Source organism: Porites lutea, chromosome 7, assembly GCF_958299795.1.
Source record: "Porites lutea chromosome 7, jaPorLute2.1, whole genome shotgun sequence".
NCBI lineage: Eukaryota > Metazoa > Cnidaria > Anthozoa > Scleractinia > Poritidae > Porites > Porites lutea.
In genome coordinates, this window is record NC_133207.1 from 28,172,258 (window position 1) to 28,192,319 (window position 20,062).

The 20,062-nt window shown below is 39.2% G+C and overlaps 2 protein-coding genes across 2 annotated transcripts in view; one reads left to right on the plus strand and one right to left on the minus strand.

Annotated features, from left to right (window-relative positions):
* LOC140943801 (uncharacterized) overlaps positions 1-20,062 on the plus strand; it is a 270,540-nt gene that overhangs the window by 79,033 nt on the left and 171,445 nt on the right. The window lies entirely within an intron of this gene.
* LOC140943336 (cation channel sperm-associated auxiliary subunit gamma-like) lies at positions 1,449-19,759 on the minus strand. The gene is made up of 24 exons (XM_073392417.1): positions 19,574-19,759; positions 18,786-18,979; positions 17,142-17,369; positions 15,954-16,173; positions 15,694-15,798; positions 15,231-15,267; positions 14,361-14,501; positions 13,585-13,668; positions 12,850-12,969; positions 12,366-12,415; positions 11,232-11,398; positions 10,195-10,312; positions 9,225-9,368; positions 8,039-8,531; positions 7,345-7,469; positions 6,826-6,906; positions 6,295-6,351; positions 5,938-6,079; positions 5,428-5,587; positions 4,804-4,887; positions 3,736-3,828; positions 3,085-3,190; positions 1,957-2,155; positions 1,449-1,682 (listed from the first exon to the last, which is right to left on the minus strand). Exons 1-24 carry the CDS (start codon positions 19,757-19,759, stop codon positions 1,606-1,608), a joined length of 3,411 nt encoding a protein of 1,136 aa, XP_073248518.1. The 3' UTR covers positions 1,449-1,605.

Consider the following 20,062-nt stretch of genomic DNA (forward strand, 5'->3'; position numbering starts at 1 on the left):
AACACTCCATCCTCCCGTGATGTTTTATCGGTGTCTTCTTCAACAATCTCTACTGGTTTGACATCAATCAGGTGTTTAATCGCTTGTAACTGGCCATTTATCGTGTCTGTATTCTTGAGAATTACTGTTTTGTGTAGCTTGCTCAGTCCTAGAAACTTTACGGTTCTTTTCTCCCACCAGGGCTGCCCAATAGCGCTTTTGATCAAAGTGACTGCATGCAATTTGTGCGCGAGTGTCTTCACTCTTGACGCCATGTTGAAATTTTCGCCGCTAAAGGACTGGATGAGAGTCTCGACTTCATGCTTGTTCCAGTCTACTTAAAACTGGGGGCTGGCGCGGAAAATAGTCTTCTCCTTTCTTTTTCGTTTCTTTTTTTTCGTTTTTTGTTTTTGTTTGTTTGTTTTTCAAAATCGCAGCTGTAAAGGCGAGAAAGGAGTCAAACTTGGCTGCCACCCCGGCTAGTCTCAAACTCACTTCAGATCAGAGGTTTCGTGGGCAGTTCCTTGGGAGCGAAAATCAAGTGCACAGCCATTTTGCAGCGCGTTTTCCGGCCCCGAGGTCAAACCCATTTCCCTTTTATATTCCATTTTTGACAAAAAAGGTACCCCTTTCGTATACCTTCCTTTTAAATATCTAGTTTAGAACTTTGAATCCCTTTTAACTGCTGTAAATGCAAAAACGCGGGAAATTTTTCCTACTTTATTTTTCTCAGCCATAGAATCCTTCTGTTGGCCCTAATAGGTTTTTTCAGACAATAATGACAGATTTCCCTACCCTTTCATGAAGCCGGAGCCCAAAAATGCCGTACCCCTTTCGGGCAGAGCCTCCCCATATAGGCCATTATAGGTAGTATCCCCTTCCCCCTCCCCCAGCCCCCTTGGCTCGTATAAAGGTGTCAGTAACGATTTTACGCCAAAATCGTCAATGCCGTCAAAGCTGCATGCCTATTCTCTGTCTTTCGTGGTAAAAGAGAGCGTAAAAGCTGGTTACGGGTGATAAACAGTCCAAAAGCAGTCCAAGAGAAAATTAGTATAGTTATTTCAGGATTGAATGATGTGACCCTTCTTCAATTTTCCAATTCTTTTTGAGCCACCTTGGCCCCCAAACCGCCAAGGTATAAACATTAATTTTCAATAAATAAACCACTATAATTTCGATATAATTGTAAAACAACTAAAAACGTGTCCATGAACAAGCACTTAGGCCGGATGCAAATATAATCCTCAGACCTAGTAAAACGAAGCGAAAATGTCTGAAATGTACACGCTTTGAGTCGATTTCTACAATGAAGCTTGCCCAGTTATCTGAAAACAATCCGTAAGTTTGCATGAAGCGATGAATTCTTCAAAGGTAAGAGTCTGCATAACTCCGGCCCTGTAATGTGGGCTAGACGCCTCATGCATGTTGTGTCATGTATGCATGGCTCTGTCCTTTTTCAGATGGGACTGAACAGAACGCTAAAACTATCAACACAGTGACTCGTGCGATCACAGTGGCTGAACCATGACACTTGAAATAAGTTGAGGCTTTGTGAAATAACGTTAAGACTAGAAGTAATAATCTTTGTGTACAAAGTATAGACGAAGTGAAGCAATCCTTTTCGCCTTAAAGAATTGTCTCTGAAACTTGTGCAGCCGTTGTACTTCCTTTGATTTCCACGGAGACATCAGCCCCTCCGGGATCTATAAAAGAAAAACAAACACAAACACAAATAAAAATATAGTTACTGACAACCTTAAAAAATCCTAGACATGTTTTAGTTACTAGCTTGTTTTTTGATCAAATTGAAAGGTATTTTAAACCTAACAGTAAACTTGAGAAAATACATACGCACTGTGAAACAACTAAAAAGCATTAACTAGAAGTCTACCATACTTATGGTGATTTTGCCAGATACCAACTCACTTGGAGCTTAGATGAGGACTTTTTACCGATGAGGGAAGATTTAAGCATTACCTCGACCAACAGTTTGTAGCCGAAGCTGGTCACCAAGGGGATTGATCTTGTTTTTATTGCGTATGTTGTATATCTTCTCCCTGCACGTCCCGAATATTCTCTTCGTAAACAAACTCTTTAACTGATCCCATAGACGGGCATCTTGTCTTGTCAGTGCAAAGAACATCAAGATTAGACTGGCTAGGATACCAATACAAGACTGCAAGAAGAATAAGACATAAAAGGATCACCAGCACTCAGACTGCCAACCCTTTAGTCAGTAAGTAATATCGGGATATTTTTCACTTACCGACGAATCTCGCTAGCGCTGAAGGCGCGAATCGCTAGGGGGAGGGGGCGGGAGGTCCCCAGAAAGTTTTGAAATCTTAATGTTTTGAAACGCCATTTCTAGTGTTCTGTGAGGACAATATCACCAAAATAATAATAATAATAATAATAATAATAATAATAAAATTAAACTAAGCCAATCGCAATGGTTCCTTTCTAGCTGTTTTCCCACCTTTGCGAAATTGGTTTCAAAACAATTACTTCCAGACACTTTGCTACGTTGTTAGGGTCTGGTCGTTTGCAGAGCAAATGGCAGTGCCTTTATTCTATTTTCTTGATTAAGACCACATGTTTTGGTTCTGAGATTACCCTGTCACGACTGCCGTGTAACAAACTTCGAGGAAGTAACTTTTTTACAGAAAGAATCAAACAAACCATGGATATGGAGAAAGTATAATTTGAGAGGTCGCAGCGCAGCGGAAATTTATTTGCAAGTTGATAGAACACCTACACGCTTCTAGAGACCTCAAATTAAAGTAATCGCAAAATGATATTCAACCGACTTCTAACGCTGAATAACTTGTTTCCATCACTATCTCACTGAAATTCGTAGTAGATTGAAAACGGCTATTGAGTTTCCCAGCCAGTCGTCCCCAGACCCGAGAATCTTTTTCCCGCCAAAATGACGTTGGTTCACGCGTGCGTACTACTTAATGTCGAGAAAATCAGTCGTCCTCGTTGTCGTACTCGTCTCTCTTTCAGTTGAATCTAAAGCTCTCTAGCATAAACAATTTTCGGAGCTGAGATACAGGGAAGTCAAGATAACCGTCTTTCCGCTTTTTTAATTGAGGGAGTACTTACCAGAACAATAACTGACGATGGGTTAAACGAACCTGGGGGCAAACCATGAACGCGGATCACAAAACGGATTGTAAAATCACAGTTAGAGGAATCAGCATCTACTAGCCTAAAAAGACAAAAGCAATTTTTTTGTATGAAAAGCAGTTTGTTTCATGGCTTTATCTGACTTAATCAAAACGGGTTATTAAAAGAAAGTCTAAAAAGTGTCGGAAAGTTAAGACTTTTTTAAAATCAAAACCCTTAATTAGTAATTAACGGTTTTATGTGGGTGCAGACAGAATCCGTTTTCTTGAAGTTGATTTCTTTCAATTTTTAGGGAAGCTAAAAAACTTCCCTGAAATAATTACTTCTATTATTAATGACCTGCTCCGAGGACAAGTTGAACTGTGACAAGTCATAAGTTCTGATCCTTAAGAATCACAGGTGTTACTAACAATTAATTAGCCATGAAATATCATCTACTGCTCTCCTTTCATCAATCGTCCAAAATGAATCCCCACCGAGTAGAATGAAAACTAAAACCAATCCCCGCTCCCTCCAAATCAACCCCCTGCCCCCTTTTCCTCCTCTAAAATTCACGGTAAGTTTCACTCTACTAGAAATTTCAGTTCCAAAGGAAACGATTCAATATCCACTTCTGCTACGCGATACCTGTTTGAAAATTCCAGTTTGAAGTAGTACTCAGCATTCCCAGGAAAATTAGGTCCAACATCAGCACAAGGGCTTTGCGTGCCGCACAACCAACTGAAATTAAAAACAGTTAGTGTAGCGTCAAATTTCCTCATCCATTTATTTACCCTCTAGAGTGGTTTTCGTTTGAGTGTCGTAAAACCAAAACCAAAGTAATTACTCTGGCCAATCACATAGGACACAGACAATACATTGAACCAATCAAAACTCGAAGTAATTACATGTGGCTGACGCAAAGCGCGGGAAAATGCATGCGAGCGCGTCACAATTGGCTTTGGTTTTACTTCTGATTGGATGAAAAGGTGGCGCGAATCTTTTAAGCCAATCGCATCGTGTAGAAAGTGCAAAACCAATTACTTTTCGACACTCAAATGAAAACCCCTCTATCATGCAGTGGCAGATCCAGGGGAGGGGCCCGGGGGGGGCAGCCCCCCAATTATTTTTAGACCAAACTGGGGCTCGAAGGGCCGAAATTGTTGTTTTTTTTTTTTGCAGACCGGATTCAGAAACGACATTTGCACGCGCACGTTTGAAAGCATAATGAGCGACCCGAACCACAAGCTAAGAAAGTTGTTGCCGCCTCCATATAAGAGCAACTATAATCTAAGGCACGCGCGCACTTTCACTTTGCCTCGTTGCAAGACAAATAGATTTAAGAACAGTTTTTTTATGGCCTCAGGCAGAATTGTAAATAATTTTTAGGCTTCTTATTATACGTTTTTAGTTTTAGCTATTACAATTATTGCCCATTTTTACAATTGTTAGTATAAATTATTACCATTATGTAAATACGCAATTCAGCTTATGCTGCAATGTATTTAATAAAGTACCTATCTATCTATCTACCTATCTGTCTGTCTGTCTGTCTGTCTGTCTGTCTGTCTGTCTGTCTGTCTGTCTGTCTGTCTGTCTATCTATCTATCTATCTATCTATCTATCTATCTACGATCTTAAAAAAAAGTACTACACATTTCGGAGCATCATGCTAAAGAAAATTCTTCCTAAAAGCACCATAAGCATGGTCCTAACCTAATGCCATTTGTTTTGCTGTTAAACACAGGTATGTCACCTAATGTCTTCAGTTTCGACGCCCAGATCAAGAATGCCATTGAGCTAAAACGAAACAAATGAGCACAAAATTAGTTACCACTACATATTAAGCCTTACAGAGTTCTAGCAAGATATTCTGCCCTCTTCTCCTTGTTGGCATCAGATTGAACAGATCCCCAGAAAATATTTTCCTGCCCGCTTCCCATTTTCACCATCTTCCAGCGGTTTTATAACCACGTTTATTAATGCCCCTGCCTGGTTAGTGTCACTTTATAAGACGGTATTTTGTCGCCTCATTTAAAAACAAGACCTCAAGCACGAAAAATGTTTATTGCTGTGTTTTAAGTTTGCTAATTATTCAATTAAAACTAGCCACAATCGTGGCCAAATTAATTACAACAAAGTTGTTTCTTATTGTTGCCTCCGGGGAATGAGCTCATAATTGTTTTTTCAACAAAGCTCTCACTCTTTTGAGTGGATTACATTAGATCACATTTTACACGAAAACACGGCTCAGTATAAAATATTATACCGCCACGAGAACCATGGTTTCGATAGTTTCTCAAAATTCGGCAACAAAATTGAGAAATAAGGCGGTTTTACCTCGTAGTCTGGTAGTTATACTTTATTTGTTCTTCCTCCGTATAATCAGTTACCGACTGGTAAGTCGGTCCTCCTCCAACTATTGTCAGTCTGTAATTTCCATGAAATTGACTTATCTGCCCAGTAGGGAGGTCTATCAATTTGAAAACAGGAAGAAAATCTGCCAAGGAAAGGAAAACGAAAATAATTAAAATAAAACTTGAAGAATCAAATTTGACCAGGTAAATATATAGAAAGTCAAATTAATTAAAGGAATAGAAAACTCGAGAGTCATTTTAGCCGGTGCAAGTGCTACTTAATAAATATCCTGCGTCGAAGACTGGTAACATCTGCGAAGCAGCACAGAGATCCTCGTTGTGGGCTCCCCCTCTCCCCTCCCGACTTCAGACCATTGCAGAGCGGCATCAGAATTTAACAGATTGTTCGTCATCCATCTATCGGAAGCCCAAGATGGTGCCACTCCAAGGTTTCTCCATAACCAGTTAGGTACTTCAAATACTGACAGCTTACCTCGGTAGAAGTAAAAACACGGCACGCCATCAACTGGAGTACAGAAATGTTCCTTGCCCGTGGCGTTCTTGGAGGCGTCGGAATCAAATACGAGTTTGAGACCCGCGGGACATCCGAGCAAAACTGTCATTAGGTAAGAACCCTGGGAGACAACGACAATATTTGTAATACTGTCGTTGTAATTTTATCATTAATCATACAAGTGAGATGGTGTATAATCGGGAGCTGAGCATGAAAATACAACACACACACAAAAAATCATCTTGAGAAATACAGCAAATCAAATAACTCTAAGTGACAGAACCGCCGAAGCAATCAGTAATGAAACTACGCAGTGTAGGACCAGATAGCTTTTACCTCAAGAAATCCTTTCCTGTCATAACTGGAGCTACAAGTTAACGCGGAATTCCAAACCTAAGAAAAGAGGAATGGATGTCGTTTGAGACAAGCTTTATGGCCAATGTGTAGAAAACCTATCCCAGCAAGGGTGAAAATATTTTCTTCATACCAAGTCGCTTATCAAGTACAGCTATTTTAAAGCAGGCGTTTTTCCTTCCTCCCCACAAAATACGATTACGACTCCCCCAAAAACGTTTGCTTACGAGGCCATTTGCCACTAGACTTGTGGGCCATTCCTACTCCCTTGGCGTCAATGCTTTCACGAACGCAGAGCCCGTGGGGCTGACTGGCGTGATGCTCGGGTTTGCATCCTTTCAATTGCCCTGCGCGGTTTCCGCCTACCGAAGAGGCACCCGGTACTGGTATAGAGTGCACAAGGTAACTGCAGAAGTGTGAAAACCCGGTTAATCCAGGAGAATAAATTATAACCAGGTCGACCATACATGACAATAGGCAGGTGAAGAGAATAAAAAAGGCTTAGTTCATTACCTGAATGTGTAAGGAAGTAGGAGTGAGCCCTTCACCTGAATGTTGCTGTGGGAGTCTAAGCCCGTTGTCTTGCAAAGTAACCTGTTATGAAAATTCAACATGGCTTCATTTTCAGAAGAGTTAAACCATTAGCACCGTACCTTCAAAGAACATTAAGTGCTTGTCAAGAGAGGTGAAAAAAGCGGAACCATATTCAGAGAGAAAAAAAGCCAGACTGAAAAGCCGATCATCGACTCATGTAAATATAGAAATTGTATTTTTAAACTTAGTATAATGCGAATGTAATTCAGGAAACTTTCAGAATTTGTTATTTTTTTATGTGTATCAAAGTATGGCCTGCTTGGAACGAAATTTTAGCTTTTCAAAATCAGTGTTTATTTAACTTTCCTGCAGTTTTCGGTATTACATTCTGTACTCTTTCGCTCGCTCTCTATAGGGAATTCAAACGACTCGTGCTGCAGCTCTTAATTAAGTTGACGATTTCGTAAGGTAAAATTTACGAACGGCAGATGATCTTACCTCATACTTCACTGCTTTTTGGGGAATAAGTTCTGTTCTTTGAGACGTCAAATTACAAAACATGGTGTCCGAGACGTGAAGTGACGCCTGCAGGTGTACAAGACTCCAAGCATACTCACTTGTATCTGAGTAGAAACGAAATTTTAATTGAAACAAAACAAAAAGATTGGCTTACTGCTAACAGTCACTCGCTATCACTCTAAAATCTCCATGGCAACCGTGCTACACCTTATACACCTAAAAATAAAACTTTTGTAGCTGCCATGCAAGGAAATGTGTTACTCTGCGAACACATCCAAAACATCTTATAAATAGCAAATTTAAAATTATTGATTTTTTTTAAAGTGGTACACAATTTTCAATTTTAAGAAGCCGCATTCCACCTAAACTATAACTTCTAAACTGATTCTTTTCATCCATGAGATCAAAGATCAGTCAGATTGGTTTTTAAAGCGAAACTAAATGCGATGCTGGGAATACGGCAAAGGGCTGATTTATAATTGAGGCCAATATTTCCGCTAACAAAATCAGCCTCCCTCGAGGCCAGAGCTACACTCTGAAACTGACGTTGCAAACAACAAATACAGCAAAGCATTCTTTGTTCTTTAGACAATAATAGCGACAGACTAGAAAAAGTACAGAAAACCAAGTCGTATTGGATGTTGGTAAGACTACGCTGCCTTTGAAGACCCACCTTCTTGAATGTCAGAGTCGAGATAGAGGTAAAAAACAAACGAGTACCGCTCGGAGCGTCCAAGATAAATCAGCAATGGTAGATAATCCCTCATAGACTGCCGGGTATCTGTACCAATACCAGTGCATTCCGAGTTCATAGTTCGGGACACTCTAGTGTAGTAATCGTGAAGGGCATCACGACCCTGAATAAGTCCACCGTCCCACTGGACAGACGGCTCAAATTTATAAAAGCATTTTCTTGTGTACAAAACATCATGCTTTGCTTCAAAAGCAATTCTTGTGAACGGACATGCGCGTTCTCCGATATACTGTTTGTGTTCCACTGTTTGGTCCTGGATACAAGACGCTGAATTTGCCCTGGCTTTTTTATTGCTTCTTAGGTTTTCTTGTTGCCTCTGTGTATATAGTTGTCGTGAAATGATACTGGCCATTGGTATTTCTTCGCGAGAGATGCATTTTGTTTCACCCGTGGAATCTTCCTCTACTACTACCTGGGAGTCAAATTAGAACAAAGGACAAAAACGTTCATTTAGTTTACACCTTTATTCATCTGAATCTGAATATCAAAGAAATTCCTGGAAAAATAATTGGTTTGCACGAAACGGATCCGCGCGTGTTCCACAGCTGAATTTTCGTGTTGTTTTTATTCGCAAGTTTAGAAACAAAAGAAGGGGATTGGAGCCGAAAGGAGTCCCGCAATTGTTTCTGGGATAATTACTAGTGACGCGCCGGTCAGCTATTGGCTATTTTTTTCCCCTGTCCCTAGTAACAGTTCCAGAAGTCTTTGCGAAGGTTAACTCGGTCCAGTTTCCTTCTCGTTTCTAAAGTTGCGAATACTCTGTCAACGAAAACTAACAATGCAACTGCGTTCCCGCAGAGCTTCTCTCTTCCAACGCGTCTGAAATAATCATCGATATAATTTCTTAAGTAGGATGAGTATGATCGTCCGGGTGAAGGTAGTCCTGAATAGGACTGTTGTTGCTGACAGTGACTGATGTTTGAACAACCTGCAGTGCGGTTGTATATAATCTCTGTTGACTGAGATCAGAAGAATCGGCTCCCATTGAGATTTACATTGCTTTCTTCAACTCCAAATCTTAGGTTTGACGACCACAGAACCATGTCCTCATCCCCCTTCACCCTTGCAATACAAAAAATTCTCGTTCCAGAGCATTTGTACCAACCTGCTGCAATAGTCCACTTGAATCAAAGAATATCGACAAAATAAATGCTTCCTCATGGTTGAAGAGTTCTAGGGAAAGCCCCTTGGGTCCCATACTGCTTTTCAGACGTTGTAATTTTGACGAACCTGATTGGCCAATCCAGACCTGTCACGACAAAAAATAGTTATTACAGAGATTCAGAGTCACGTTTACGCCAAACGACAAACGTGAATTTGTACCACCTGACCAACTTTTCCCTTAATTGTCGTTTCACGCCAAAGCTTTATCCATAAGAATTGTTCTGGACAGTTTTTGTCTGCTTATGTTCTATTCCGAGAAATTCTCAGCTTGAATCTGATATTTGCCGTTTGTTGTAATTAAACTTGACTCTTACATGTAATCTCTCTATTTTTGTAAATTGTACCCCTGATACCCAGGATGCAGCGGCACAGTATGCATTATTATTAGAGCGAGCAATTGCTCGTCGCCACTTCATACAGTTCCTTTTCCAAAACAAACTGAAAGGGAAAAAATGAAATTACCAACGCCTGCGTTCGCTTAAGGCATTGTTGTTCTTGAGTCTCCTTAATACTGGAAAAAATAAATAAAGCTGCGTGGTATTTTAGAAAGTAAGTGAGGAAAATTTTCATTTAAAGGTTACGTATATGTGGATCCAAAATTATATCAAAAATCGGAGGGTCGTAAACGGAGCTCTAGCAAATCACATTTGCAAGGATCAGGACGACTCCAATTTCTTCCCCCACCACTTTTGACCCCATCGTTTACGTTATTTTGACATCCAACCAGACTCGGCTGTCTCAGTCGTGCACAGAAGGGGAAGAATTAACCAAACACAGCTGCTTTTTCACAAACGTTGAAATTGGTTTATCCTTTATCCATCGCTATCCGTTTCTTATACATACCACACTGACTCTGCCGAAGTCCGTCGTGATTCTAACAGGGTTCTTAATCGCTATAAGCATAAAAATACCTGTTGATCATCTGTGAGAAAAGCAAACTTTCCATCGAACGGAGATAAAGTAAACACCATTATACTCGAGTTTCCAGGAAAGTTAGTGAGCCAGTGAAAGGAGTGTCCGCCGTCTGGGCTGAGTAAGAAAAACAAACATCCCGTAGGAATTAACAGACAAATCAGCGACGAGCATGTTTGTTAGCAATGTATGGCCGTTTTCGTGACAAAAATATTTTGCGCTCATATCAGCCTGAAATTATTAAAAGAAATCAGAAACTGCCCCCTTAAAGAGGAACCAATGACGCGCTTGGCTTTGAGTGAAGCAAAGTAAAATTAGATTAAACAAAAGAAGCTAGGCTGATTTTATAGTCCGGAATATACATATTTTTTACCAATATTTCGGAAGGCATGATGAGGTCAAGCTAAGACGTTACAATTTGAGATAAAGAATAGCGTGCAATATGATACTAAATAATAATACGTAAAAATTTTAAATAAGAAGAAAGTGAACGTTAAAATTATGTGAAAACAAAAACTGTTGAAGTAGTGATATTTTAAAACTTAGATTGTAGGATATATCAGTAGCTTTTCACTAGGGTTAGGAGCCGGTGTCAGGAGAGATGTCCGTGTTAAGCAGGCTAATACCTGAGGCTGAGATTTAGAACCGCTTTGAAGGAAAACCACAAACATCAATTTGTGCCACATGACCAAGAGTTTCCTTTAATTGTTGTTTATGGATTGCCTTCTTTAATACGGACACCCCGTTAATAGACCTTTTAAGCTTGTATGTTTTGTTTTCCCGATTCATACCACGTGACGTTCTCCAGGGAATTTGCTTTTTGTCTTTTCATTAATTATGCATACACATGACGTGGATACACGTGAATAAGACGACATTTGAAATACTAATTACTCATTCCTTCGACATTTGAAAGGTATAACTACTCACTCCTTCGTTACTTATAAACTGCACCATAAGCAGTCCGGTAAAAGTCCCCCAACAAGCGCTGTAAATTATCCCCAAAAAGCCTGAGGGCAGTGGATAATAACTGTACCTGTAAAGCAAAGCATTTCCCCACACAAACAAACTGTGGCAAGCCACTGCCGTAAATGTTAAACCAAGCAGTAATAGCGACCTAGTTCCAGACTTCGCTTCAACACTGAACTCAGATTCGATTTTCTGCCATTCGACATGTTCTTGTAACAAAAACGAAATAAAATTCTGGTTAGTAGTGAACTTATAAAATTTCCTCACCCCTTTTTGAGCCTGCGAGCAAACTCTCCATTTAATAATTTAGGGAAGTAAAGCGCGAACGGTACGCCAAAGACGACGCGAGAGCGAGAAGCCAAGAAAGATTTTCCTCCTCCGCCCCTCACGGCTCGCTTGTGCGTGTTCTCTCGCGGCTAGCTTTGGTCTCCAGAAATGGAGAAATTTCTCGCAGGCTTAGCAGATGGTGCGGAAAACACGAGGGTAATTTTTCGCCCACTCTCTACTATCTGAACGCCTGGAAAAGACTATCGTAAGCTATAGCTACACTCCTACACCTGAAAACTTATAGCGGGTTTGTTTCTCTAACTTTTAAATCGTTGACCAAACTCCTGTGCTGCTATCATTCATACAAGTGGAAACTCTTCAGCAGAACTTTTGTTCTATTGGTGCTATCAAATTCTTTGGATTTTACAAAAAAATGTAGATTTTTAGATACGGTATTTTCCATTTTACAAGGCATGATGTTGTCGTGAAATTTAGTCCCAAGAAATCGGTCTATTGGGTAGTAAAGTGTAATAATGCGATACGCAATGTTTTGGGGGCTAGGACTTCGTAACAGTACCCTGGGTACCAGAGGTTGTTCTCCCATGCGGCGGGAATTTTCGGTGTTAGCCGAAGGCCGACACATCTGAAACCGCGCTAGAAAAGTCTCCGGCACCCGGCCGGGGTATCGTTACAGGGACTTCAGTATACGCATTCCACCAGCATTTAGTATATATTTGTAATGTCATTTTCCGACACAAAGAGAGTGTCCACGGATGTCGAACTTAAGACAACTAAATACTGACGGAAATACTTGTTCTAGTCTGTTTGTTTTGCCAGTGTTGTTGTTGTTTTTTTTTTCACTTGATATGAGTATAATTATAAATTTATATGGCAACAGTTTATTATAATTACCTGCTCCTTCATGTTTAAACGCACTCGGAAAATGAAACAATGCAATCCACTGACCGCTTCCAGTTAGGTGCCCTGGAGGAAAAGGGAACATTTTGATAAAACTGGAAATTGAACCAAATTAAACACACGCAAAGAAAAAGTGAAAACAAATTAAAAATAAAAAGAAGGGACTTGATAAAATGCTCTGTAACGAGATTCAAGGACAAGATACATGAAATTGTTTTCCGCAATTCACGTGTAGTATACTGACGCAACACTGAGTGTTTTCCGCAATTCAAGTGTAGGCAATTAACACTGATTGTAATCCACGAATCACGTGGGTATGGAATTTTTCTGGAATAGGGGCATGTTTCTGGACTTTTAGGAGTCTAAAATTATGATGGGATAAAGGAGATAGAAGGATCTACTTTTGCTAATACAAAGTAATTGATTTAGCAGGAACTCGTTAGAGGATTAAACAAACTCCTTTGATTAAGATGTTACTGATGAAGTATAAATCATAATACCTTGAAACTGGATCAAGTGAAACGTGCTTGTAAAAGGAGTGTCCAATTTTACAAGGACAACAAACGTTCCTGTATCAACTCCACTTACACTGCCTGATATTACCTGACATGGATAGCTACCTTCAAGGGAACAAATAAATAAATAACACAAGATAGTTGCATTATAGGTTATTACAGGAGAACTCTGACTCGTAACCAGTCGCTTCTCGTAGTTGCGCAGTGATTGATGGGAAGGAAGGAAGAAAAACGCAGCCAAACTGTAGTTTCTCCTCTTTCCCAAGCGCCCTTGCTTCCATTAATACCTCTCCAAACTTCACTGCGAGTAGAACGAAGGAATAAATAAATAAATGACGACGAGGAATGCCTTTAAAGAATGCTTAGTAACTGTCAGAAAGTCTCTAAGGGTTGTGGAGGGACCTAATTTCACGTTTTGACGAGGACGTAAACAGAAGAAAACGACTTTCTTTTTCTTTTCCTGAACTTCGCTACAGTCTTTAAGAATTCAACTCCAGAAAAAAAGCCAACATTTGACGAATTGAAAGAGATGGAAAAAGCGCGGTAAAGTTTGAAGCAGCGCGAACTCACTTTTTAAGTGACGTTTTAGTAGCCGAAGCCGTCGTCATTGCTTAAGCTCTTTACCAATAAGCTCCCTGATGAGAAAAAGGACAGGCGCTCGGAAGTCAACAATCTTAGCCAAGGATTGTCACCTGACAACCATTGTGACATCGGCCATACCTGTATTTTCGAGCGATGACTTTAGGAACTGGCAGGCATTATGGCCATTTGAATCTCTCTGTTCCTCAAAGCTGCACGGCTTGCCTTGGAAAAACAAAAAAAGACCGGCTTCACTTTCTAATTTGAGTTCAGTTGGCCCATTAATTTCTATTAGACCCAACATGTACAACTATGACCCCAGGTCCGCGAATTCAAAAATGAAAGTAATTTTATCTTTTTTCAATGATTACTATCGCTTTTGTTTATTTTTCAATATGTAGTGACAATAGTAACGAGATTCATTTAATTATTATGTGTCTCAACAGCCAGTTTTGTCGAGGTTGTAGCTAACGTTGACGATGTTTGCCAATATCAGCGTTGCAGCTGAGAGCAGGATAGGAATTGATTTTGCACGAAGAAGCCGAACTCAAAAAACATAGCAATATGCTACAAAACTGAAAACTTCTTTTAGTCAAATGGCCTTTAAATTGTCGGGTAGGTTCGTTTTAAAAAAACCTGGCTAGCCATGATGATGGGGCGGACTTAACACTGTGATTGGACTGAAATCCTTAACCCAGAGTTTGTTGTACTATTTGATTCAAGGATACTACACGCCAGAGTGGGTAAAAATCATTTCACGCACACTCACGTATTTTGCTCCAACACCCTTCCAGAGATACACAGAGGTCTACTCGCTGTCTAAGGAAAGGTAGAAATTCTGTTATTTTATTCAAATGCCCTTCCTCTGTCTCGTCTCGCATACTGTAAGAAAGACAATTGTCAAACAGCCTTATTACCTCGTTCGGGCACAGCAACAAAAATCTTCTCTTGGTCTTGCCCGTCTCCAAACGCCAAAACGGTTACAGTGTGGGGTGTTGACTGGGCGGGGCCGACCACGTGCCTCACACAAGCAGACAACACATGGTCATAATCTTTTGCTGGTAAAAGTAAATGATTAAATTGAGTAAAAACAAGATAGTTCATCCAAATAGTTAACACGCGGAGCTGGTGAAGATGCTCACTCAGAAAACTAAAAAGAGTCGCCCCCTCCTTCCTGCTACGATACCATATATATCTGTGGCAAAAACGAAAAAAAAGTAACGGTCGGAATTTGATCCTCATAGCAAACTGATTGGCTTAGATTTGGAGACAAAACAGTACAGATTATTAGCCAGAAATTGCAGGGGTTTACAGAAAAATAAGGGATGAAAAAGAACAGCAAAAAAGCTTTCTACCGGGGTTATGATAAAAAATATATACATTTTACTGCATTTTTCAAAGTTTTAGTTATAAGTCAGGTTGTCTGAGACTCCCTTGATGGCCAAAAATTAGTTATTAATAACCACTGTCTTCACTTTCTTACTTTCTTACTTTCAATTACTGTAACTGACACAGTCGTCTGCACTCCTGTTCTTGCAGGAGACATCTAATTGGGATTTCAAAGTCAAAACGTTGTTCGTGTACCGGACACAGATGACTTAAAACAAAAGACTTCTTTGTTTTCTGTTCAGGGAAAAATCTGCTTGGTATTGTTTCATGGTTTTTGTCCTTTTGTTTTACATCATCTGTGTCTGGAACACAAAGTAAAGGCAGATTTCAATCGTTTCAAAGTTTGACCATGTATCGTAATTAGTTAAAGGATAATCCTTCAAAGAATAGGTACTCACATTTAAATCCATTACCTTGCATCTCAAATATACCCGCCTTTTAAAGAAAAACAAACAAACAAACAGATTTATTAATCATATGAAATCCAGGAGAATAGTCAAAACTGTTCACAGTCCCCTATTTTTCCGTAAGATTGTCTTTGTGCTTTGCGGAACAGGCGGCCATCTTGGTTTCAAATGTTCAGAGTATAGCCTGAGGATAAACCCGGACACCCTCCACCTCGGTACATTATGAAACCAAGATATATAGTTGCCCGTACCAGTCAGAGCTCAACCCTGACGATCTTACGAAAAAATTTGATGACCTGTTCACAGTCCAAAAGAATATCTAGAATTTCTGCTATAACACCCTTGAAGTATTTCAATCGTCAGTGCATAACAGTTATGTTTAGAAAATTTAATTATTGGCATGGTCAGATCATGAGGGAAACTGAACATTGAAAAGAACTGAAACAACACTTACATCAGTATTCAGCAGAATTCTGTCAGGTAGAGTTAACGCCCCTTCAACCTGCACAGTTGGCATAGTTTGTCTAAGAATACACTTTTTTCCAAAAGACTTTTCAAGCTAGAGAGAAAATATGAAAATGGAATTTTGCCAAACTCAAAATTCAAGTTCAAAAATTATTTGACACAGAAAAGTACAAACCAAAATTAGCTATAAGCTTTCAAATTACTCAGTGTTTAGGATATCTGTAAGTAAGTTAATGTAATGGACCTAACCTGAATCTTTAAGAACTGCATCTTCTCAAATTCTGAACTGGTGTAAATAACATGGTTTGTCATCTCATCGAATCCAATGAGGCAAATAGGAGAAAGGTTTGGAAGACAGCTCACTGGGATCTCTTTGGAAAGTGAGGGCAGCTGTGTTTCTTCATCACCTAGTCTGTTGTGAATTGTGTTATTGATAGGAAAATGAAAGGCGTCCAAATGCAAAGTCAATCTGAAACCAAAGGAAGGAATGCATCAGTAAATTTAAATAAAGTTGCTGCAAATAGTTTACACATGGAGGCTCTAATTTTCAAAAAGGCGATCAATTGTTGCTCAGGGTAAATGAGGTTTGCATGACAAGCAAAAAAATAATAATAATAACTATAAATAAATACAACAACAACAAAAGAAAGAAATGGGTCTGTCAAATAAAGACTATCAAGGGAATGTAATAATTCTGCTAACTAGAACATGTGCATGCAATAATTGAAAGTAATCTTCTCAACTTTGCTTCCACGGCCTTTAAGCAGATCATCTAAACTTAAATTCCATCATAAGATTTTTAAGATGGAATCCATCAGGAAATTGAGTAATTTTAATTTTCAGTGGACAAAAACTTTGTACCAGAATAATTTAAAGAATATTACATTCTTTTTTACTTTTTTCAAGTGCTATAGATGTTATCAGTTATGTGTAATAACACCAAAGAAAATTTCTTATGGGAGCCCAAGGAAATGAATGTCAAATTTCCTACGAATTGTGAAAACACAGGTAAATTGTGAAAATTTCATGTGAAAGATGTAATTTTGTGAAATTTGAAATTCCTTTTCTTGGGCTCCCATAGGAAATTTTCTTTGGTGTTATTACAGACGACTAATTACATCTTATGCCCTTCAAAATTGTAAATTTGATTATAATAAATTATTCTGGTACAAGGTCTTTGTCCACTGAAAATTAAAATTGCTCAATTTCCTGGTGGATTCCATCTTAAATTCTTTCTGTTTTAATACATGTACCACATCTACTGTATCAATTTTTTTTTAAGGCCGATTATAAGATCTACGATCACTGTACTCTTGAATTCCTCTTGTCACACTTAGTGATCCAAGTCAACAATGCCAAATAGAAAGCAACTTATAGCTCTGTGTCTGACACTGATGTTGATAATGTACACTGTCGCTATCAAACATTTCTTAATACCTCTGGGAGTTTATATAAGGCCCAATACCACTGTCAACAACTTCACAGTGCAATGCATTTGTTGAGTCTGCAATATGGAGAGGGACAAACCAGGCTGGGTTACACAGCTCTAAGATGTTTGAACAGTTCTTTGCAGTTTGACAGCATTCTACTCCTGCTTGTTCCATTTGGATATCATCAGACTCTTTACACAGGGGCTTTATTCTACTACAAAAGCACTCACTTGAACTGAAACAAAAATTTAACCAAATATGATTAAATTCTGGAAGAGCATTCCTTAACTTTTATTTGGCAGCAAAAACTCCCAACAGATGCACAATATTGCTATTTCATAAAAAGAAAACAATTATGGTAAAACTGGCAATAATCCAGTTTTGAATTAAAAGTTTGTGCTTTGATTACAACAACACATTCATACAGGGTTGTGAATATATCTACCTCAGATGGAAGCTACAAGCCTGTAAAAAATGCGTCCTCACTTCCTTTACTTAGAGGTCGATTATAACAAACTTGAAACTGCAGACTAGATGACAAAGGGCTGAATTCATTTGGTGCCAATAACTTGGCTAAAAAAATAACCTTCCTGACAGGCCCTGAGAAAGGCTAATTTTGTAAGCTGGAATATTAGTTACTGAAATAAATCCACCCTTTGTTGTATAAATTTACCAGCCTTGCATTCACTTTTGTTTTTATTCGAACATTAAGTGACATCTGGCTCTAGCATAATTGGGAAGAAGGAACCAGTTGGGTTTATCTATGCATTGACAGGTCCTCTGCATTCAAAGGTTTTTGAAATATGATAAATCACCTTCCCCCTCCCCCCCCTCCCCCTCCCCCCCACACACACACACACTACCTGTGAGGTTGAATACAGTGGAATTGGCGCCTGAAACAAAAGCCCCACCATGGTGACATCTTCTCTTAAGTTGCAAGATTCTCTTGCAAATGGCTTGCATGCATTTGTCAGACCAGGGGTCCGTTTCTTGAAAGTCCCGGTAACTTTTCGGGCTCGAAATCAGATTTTCAAATCGAAATACAAAGAATAAGAGCGCAGGTCCTAGCCAACAAACTGCTCCTTTTTGTTTCATTAACTGCTAGTTTTATCATGTTAAATGCAAAACTATTGAAACCTCTATCTTGCATGTAAACAACAACAGCTTTGCAGGCCCATTAGTTATCGGGACTTTCAAGAAACGGGCCCCAGGAGATACTTCTGGTTTCATATAGCAGCTGCATTTGGCAGCTATTGTTTTATATATTCAAAGGCAGCTGGCCGAGCAGCAAGAGTCCAGTGGCCCAGAGGTCAAGTTCCCCCCTGTCCTCTTAAGCTGGATTTGTTGTCGTAGTCCTGAACCCCGCCTCCTCCCTGATTCTTAACCAGATGATGTTCAGTTCGAATTGTTAGTTCACCCATCCATAAAAAGCCCATAAGGGGAGAGGATATTTATTTATTTATTTATTTAATTTTTTATTTATTTACTTTGTCATGATCATATAAAGGATAAAGGATATAAATATAATATAATATAGGACAAATCAATCCACGTCATGCGCAAAAAAAGCAGTAAAAATAAAAATGATAAGTCAAATGCCCATCAGCTGTATTTTGTTAGGGTAGTAACATTCAAAGTTACATAAGTTTACCTGCCAATTCTATTTGTTTTCTTTCGTGAAAGACATCCACAGCTCAGCTGATCTCCAAGCTCTGTAAGTACAGCTGAAATAAGGACTGAAAATCTTCTCGTACCGTGATGATTCACCCCAAAGGACTCTGATTCAATGTTCAAAACTGGGTTAACCCCTGTTAATACTAATGATCTTAACACTTGAGAATGGATCTGTAGAGAGAATTAAGCATATCATGAAACCAAGTGCTAAAACGATTAATAAACACGTGTACCTGAATATTCAAAGTATGTTATTCCCGTGTCTCGGTGACATGATAATGAAGTATTATTTATCATTATATTAGAGAGCTCAAGCAACAACGACAGCTAACAGTAAATTCGAGCTGTTTCCAATTTCATCACTATTACTCTTCCTCTTTCAATTTGTCAAAAGTTGGCGAATTTTTTCGGAATTGAATTATAACTGGGCTGTATCTAATTTCAGAAAAAGAAAGAGAAAACCATTATATTGTGTTCGCGTCCTCCGCAAAACGAGAAGTTAGGAAGTTCCACGTTGCTGTCGTGCAACAACGGCAAGAAATGTACGAGAAAGCGTGATGCACGTGCAGAGTTGTTTTGCTAAAAAATCTAATCAAAATTTCCTATTGCCTTTTTGCCGTTCTCGTTGCCGTCGCTTTAGTCGTTGCTTAAGCCCCCTATAGTCGTGGATTAACAACACAAGGCTTTTTAAAACATTTATTAGACTGATGACATGGCAATAGAATTTCGAAGTGAAATCAACAATCATAGTTTAACGCAGTTTACCTTGTCATCACATTTCACTCTGATCCTCAGGAAATATTGTCCACCTGGAATGATTACAGGTGCCACTTGCGAGAGATTTTCCTTTTGAACTACATCTAGCACCCATTCGCAATGCTTATTTGTTGCAAAAGCACAGAAAAATCCGAAAATGATGAGAGATAACGCCGAACACTTCCACAGCTCCATCTTGGCATCAAAGAGTTATATGTCTTTCAAACTCGTCTGTCTTATGCTATTTACCACGTTTATCGAGAAGAAACGCGGTATTGTCCGTTGCTGATCGTATGCAAGGTCAATCAGACACGTACAAATGCGATTTTTTTAGACTTTTTTTCTTTTTTTTCTGTTTTGTGTCGCCTCTTGCAGTTTTCCTCCCTGCCATGTGACAACCCTGGTGGCCAGTCCTCCCCGGATTCAAGCCGACAATGTCGTATGATTGTCACGCAATCCAAAATCAAGTTGTGTCACCTTGATAAAGCGTACAGCACT